At 45.5% G+C, this 6,000-nt stretch overlaps 1 protein-coding gene across 1 annotated transcript in view; it reads left to right on the top strand.

Annotated features, from left to right (window-relative positions):
- Window positions 1-3,187: 3,187 nt before the first annotated feature.
- Window positions 3,188-6,000, top strand: part of LOC309527547 (vomeronasal type-2 receptor 26-like) — a gene marked incomplete at its 5' end in the record, with an annotated part of 169,648 nt that continues 166,835 nt past the window's right edge. Inside the window, 2 exons of the mRNA XM_082214372.1 lie at window positions 3,188-3,208; window positions 3,346-3,373. Of these exons, the coding sequence (XP_082070498.1) occupies window positions 3,188-3,208; window positions 3,346-3,373 (49 nt within the window). The remainder of the gene's footprint in view (window positions 3,209-3,345; window positions 3,374-6,000) is intronic.

The following is a 6,000-nucleotide window of genomic DNA, read 5'->3' as shown; positions in this document are numbered from 1 at the left end:
TATCTGCCAATCTCCCATTCCCACCACCCTTCTGAGTAATACCCCTCCCCACCGTCTCACTATATAGAAGGATCTGGCAACTTCTGTTTCAGTGTATCTGAAGAAGTGTGCATGCACACGAAAGCTCATACCAAGAACTAACTTAGTTGGTCTTTAAGGTGCTACTGGAAGGAATTTTTTTATTTTAGTTAAAATCATTGGCAGGGATAAAATGACACTGGTAATGTTTTGAAATGTTGTAAGTTAAAATGTATAAAATTATGTAAAACCAATAAAAATCATTTTAAAAAGGAGAGAAAATATTTTTAAAAGGCTTATTAAATGACATAGAACATCTATTGCTCTCTCTTCCTCCCCTTGTGCTCTTGATGTTCTCTGTGGGGTCCTCTGAGTGTGTGGTTCTCTTCACTTGATTTGAAATCAGTGGTAACAACCGTTTGTGCTGTAAATCCTAGGGTTCATCACAGCTTTAGACACAACTAATGCCACCCTAGAATTTCCAGGTTAATAAAACAAAATCATTAAGTTTTAAAAAGCAAAAATGTGCCAAGTCTGTGTCTGAGCGATGTCCTTTCACAGCAGCCTTGTCCTTCTTTGCATTCATATTGTTGCTTAAGATGCACCCAAGTTTTCTTCACTGAAAGGAAGTTCCTGGAATTTTGCTACATTTTTTTTAAACAATTGTTTATTTCTATATATATATAAACAGGCTGAACTTTAGTAGAGGTTTGACGGCATTAGCCCTCTGGCTGATCTTGCTCCACCATTCATTTTTGGAGGTAGGGACCCCAGGTCCTTCAACATCCCCCTTGAAATCCAAGAGCTTTCTGACCCTTTCCTCAAACTGTTTCTAGAACTACGACTTCAGTTTCCTGACAAAATTCTGGTGGTGGAAGAGGAGGAAACTCAGCTCCTTCCCCTTCCACAGGAGCCCATCCATGGACAGAGCTCTGCTTAGCAAAAGCAGCAGAGGTGGGCAAGTCTGCCAGAGAAATGAAGGTGACCTTTCCGTAGTTTCCCCATTTCCATGGTTTCCTAGTTTTACTTTGCAGTGTCATAAGATTGGAGGGTTCCTTTGGAACATATCTTTTGAAACCTTCTCTACCTGTGGTTTGTTGTTGGATGCAAATAATCAGTACAAATGCGCAATAGAAAGTAAATAGAAAAATAATCAGACAGTGCTCAGTATAGAGGAAAACTAGAAGATATTTACAACGGTTTCCTTCAGATATTTCAGGCTACCATGTTGCTGAAGTTTGTAGTAGATTTGATTGCAATTTAGGGGGCTGGACAACGAAGAGCAGCAACGCAGAAGGTGCCCTGGTCATTTCCACTTACGAAGCCAGGAATGAAGCCCTTTCGCCACAGGCCTCTGAGTAGGAGAGAGCCTGGGAATTGGGACTCATGCATTTGGTAGCTAAAGGAATATCTCTAACCCCATTCCATAAAATGACTTACCGTCTAAAGCTGGTAGAGGGAGACTCCTTGAAAGTGTGTGGAATAAATATAGCCATTGTGGCAGAGATGACCCCACCAATGAGGTGGTCTCCTGGTCTGGAATAACTGAATGGGTCTAGCTCATCTCTCTCCAGAGTCAAGGGGCATTTCACCTTCACTCCACATTCCACAGAAGGCAGCAGCAGCAGCAGCAGCAGTAGCAATCCCATTCTGGAATAGCTCTCTTCCTTGTGACTGCTTATCTCAGAGAAGTACTTGATGAAACCAAACTTGCTTTCCTAATTTGGATGGAGCTTCAGATTTGAAGGGGATAGAAGTCAACCTCACACCTTCATTGTCCAATTCACTTGACCTAAATTCCTACCCAAACTCTCATTGGAACAAAAGGCATTTATACCCCAGTCTTTTCCAAATGCAAGATGTTGCCTCATATTGCTCTTGATTCTCATGTTTACTTCAGTGCACTCAACTGCGATTCGTGGAGAAGTCTCTGGAGCTCAGTTGAGAAGATAGAAGAAAATCACTATGATTTTGATAATTACAAAGGAAAGAAGCAGCAGCTCTACAACATCCTAAACAATTTATGAATATTCATGTGCAGGGGTAGTAGTTGGTGGGGAAAACATGTTTGTGAAAACTCTCAGATCTAGCTCCGAATTCTGAGATGCCAGACCCTCCTCACTTGAACTCAAGGGCACCAACTGCAGGGGATCCTGGGAGCCCAGGCAACCACATTTATTTTTTCTGTGGGTGTCCGGCCACGACCTCCTACTGCTGCGGTTGCACGACGGCCACTGCCAGGTTCTACCAGCTTACCACTGGCACTCCATTGCCCCATTAGAAACTGGGCTGCTTGATGTCATGATGTTGTGGCGTTGCACCCACAGTACAGGGCCCAAGTCGCCGCCACTGCTTGAACCGCTTGCCCAGACCAGGCCCACCCCGACTGCCCAACTCCCTTACACTTGAAATTTTCCTGCTGGGAGTGTTTCCTTCTCAGTATATCTTTTGAGCAGACGAGTATGCTTCTATGACTTCAGTCCCTTATTCTCTCTAACCAGAGCAGCTTTTCTCTGTGTAAACTCCACTCAGAAAGCAGCTCCTCAAGGCTTGGGCCAGAAGAAAAGGGGGAGGAAGAGCAAGAAGGGTAGCTGGTTGTCACGGTCCAGGTTACGGGCAGTCAGAGTCCTGGCTTGGTACATCAGGACGGGGTTGAGGTCAGGAAGCAGGAATCAGCAGTCCAGGGGTCAGGAAGCCAAGGGTCCATGAATCAGGAAACCAGGAGTCAGGAAGCCAAAGCACAGATCGGTGGGTAGCGTGTTGCTGTGGCAAAGAGCCAGAGGGAACTGCTGGTCTTATATACCCCTCCCGGCCCTTGCCACCAGGTGCTACAAGTCTTCTGTCAAGCCTCACCTGTGTTGCCGCGCCTTGCCCTTCCACGTCAAACTCAGGAAGGTCCCAATCCCGCGAGGCCCTACAAGTCACAGAGCCTGGCTCCTGCATGCACTCATGACACTGGCGAAAGCAAACAAGGTGGGAAAAGATTGCTGAATTAATTTTGAATTCCAAACATGGCTGAAAGTGAAGCATGTTGTGGGGAAGGTCACATTCCAAGTCTGCACACTGGAAAGTTTGGAAGTCAATGCATGCAACTTTTTGAAAAACAAGCTTTGGATATGTCCAACGGCTTACCCAAACTTACCTCTTGCCCCATGCTATCTGGGTACACATGTGTGCACTAAAGCTCAAGGTGCTTTTTGTTGTTGTTTATTGTTAAATATGCCTTTGCATTCAGATCAGACCTCAGCACAAGAATGTTGCACTTGGGAAAGAAGATGCAGCCCAGAAGCCCAGCACTGGAAGCCAAGATAGAGAAGATCTGCACAGCCACCGTGTATTTCCCCTTTGTGCTCAGGTAGGAGGGCACAAAGGAGACCCAAACGCTGCAGAAGACCAGCATGCCGAAGGTGATCAGCTTGGCTTCATTGAAGGCCCCAGGCAGCTTCCTTGCTAGGAAAGCCACCGTGAAGCAGATGGAGGCCAAGAAGCCCATGTAGCCGAGGACACCATAAAACATGGCAACAGACCCTTCATTGCATTGTAGGATAATCTCTCTAGGCTGGGAGCTCATGTCAGACTCTGTGAAGGGTGGAGAGATTCCCAGCCAGATAATGCAGGTGGCAACTTGGACAATGGAACAGGAAATGACAGTGGAGTCGGCCAGACTCTTCCCCAGCCATCTCTTCATTGTGTTTCCTGGCTTTGTGGCTACGAAGGCCAGCACCACAGTGATGGTTTTTGCCAACACAGTAGAGATGGCAACTGAGAAGATCTTACATCTATTCTATGGTAAGCAGAACCAGATCCATTGAGTAACTGAGCTTGTAGGGAAGGGAGGGTGAATGTTCGGATATGGTTGTTGGTGTTAGAACTGGTGTATTAGTTGCAAATGCTTTTTAATGATATTTTGGAGGGCATGTATTTTCTTGTTGTTGTTAAAGTTATTTAGTTTGATGTAAACAACTGGCTAAATCTTCACTCAACATTTTTCTGATGCAGGATCTTCTGTGCACCAGATTTCTCTCCCCAGGGCCCCAGCACAGTGCAATGAATGACTCTGTGCTGCTATTTATTCATAGGTTTGGACATTTATAAAAAATACCGCTTGAGTTTGGGGAGAATACATCACTACGATTCTGATAATTAAGGAAAACAAGGTTCACACTACTTTGGTGGCATTCGTGGAGCATTAAAAGAGTATGTTGCCATTTAAAGGTCAAGCTGACCCATGTAAAGACCAGGGAGCCATTTCTGTGAATAATAATAATAATAATAATAATAATAATAATAATAATAATAATTTATTATTTGTACCCCGCCCATCTGGCTGGGTTTCCCCAGCCACTCTGGGCGGCTTCCACAGAAACCAAAAACACTAAAATATCATACATTAAAAGCTTCCCTGAATAGGGCCGCCTTAAGATGTCTTCTGAATGTCAGGTAGTTGTCCATCACCTTGACATCCAATGGGAGGGCATTCCACAGGGCGGGCGCCACCACTGAAAAGGCCCTCTGCCTGGTTCCCTGTAGCTTCGCTTCTCGTAATGAGGGAACCGCCAGAAGGCCCTCGGCGCTGGACCTCAGTGTCCGGGCAGAACGATGGGGGTGGAGACGCTCCTTCAGGTATACTGGGCCGAAGCCGTTTAGGGCTTTAAAGGTCAACACCAGCACTTTGAATTGTGCTTGGAAACGTACTGAGCCAATGTAGGTCTTTCAAGACCGGTGTTATGTGGTCTCTGCGGCCGCCCCCAGTCACCAGTCTAGCTGCCGCATTCTGGATTAGCTGTAGTTTCCGAGTCACCTTCAAAGGTAGCCCCACGTAGAGCGCATTGCAGTAGTCCAAGCGGGAGATAACTAGAGCATGCACCACTCTGGCCAGACAGTCCGCGGGCAGGTAGGGTCTCAGCCTGCGTACCAGGTGGAGTTGGTAGACAGCTGCCCTGGATACAGAATTGACCTGCGCCTCCATGGACAGCTGTGAGTCCAAAATGACTCCCAGGCTACGCACCTGGTCCTTCAGGGGCACAGTTACCCTATTCAGGACCAGGGAGTCCTCCACACCATTCTTGTTCTCATGTTTTCCTCCAGGTCTGCACCTGTCCCTTGAGCCACACAGAGACTCAGGTGATGCATCTCCCCCTTATAATTATTTTTATTCTTGCCAAATCACCAGGGATTTAGACAAATCAACCAAACATCAGAATCAAGGCTAAAGTGAGGTAATTTATTACACTGTGCCTGAAAAATTTCTTGCAGACGAGCCACTTTTCTTGTCCAATTCTCAGGGCTCTGATTAATCATGAGATTGTAAGAGCATCTGAGGGCCAGCCATTGAGTTTTTAATATACTTCTTCAGGTGTTTCTGGGTGAGCCAACTTTTGTTAGTGTGTCAACAGATCTCTCTTCGCTGTTGATGCAATAACAAAGTCTATTGTTTCAAGGACTTTTCTTTATTCTCCTTCTGATTCCCCTGGAGCCTTTACCTGAGTTTTCTCTCCTACAAGCCCAACTTCCAGGCCCTGTGGCACAGTAGTCGTGGCTTTTGCCATAAGACCTTTCTTCCAAATTGGCCCCAACAGTTTCAGCTGGTAAGAAGTACAGAATATACACCCTAAACCACAAATGAGAAGTGATTGGTTCCTCTCTTCATTTTCACTGGAAGCCCTGACCATACTATCAGCCATTGAGTTTTTAATATACCTCTTCAGTTGTTTCTGGGTGAGTATAATTTGTTAGAACATCTACATATCTCTCTTCTCTTTTGATGCAATAACAAAGTCTATTGTTTCAAGAAATTTTCTTTATTCTCCTTCTGGTTCCCCTCGAGCCTTTATCCAAGTTTTCTCTCCTACAAGCCCAGCTTCAAGGGCCTGTGGCACAGAAGTCATGACTTTTGCCATAAGACCTTTCTTCCAAATTGGCCCAAACATTTTCAGCTGGTAAGAAGTACAGAATACACACCCTACACCACAAATGAGAGTG

The sequence above is a fragment of the Podarcis vaucheri genome, assembly GCF_965113315.1.
Source record: "Podarcis vaucheri genome assembly, chromosome: 2".
NCBI classification, from domain to species: domain Eukaryota; kingdom Metazoa; phylum Chordata; class Lepidosauria; order Squamata; family Lacertidae; genus Podarcis; species Podarcis vaucheri.
This window is presented reverse-complemented; position numbering and strand designations above follow the sequence as displayed.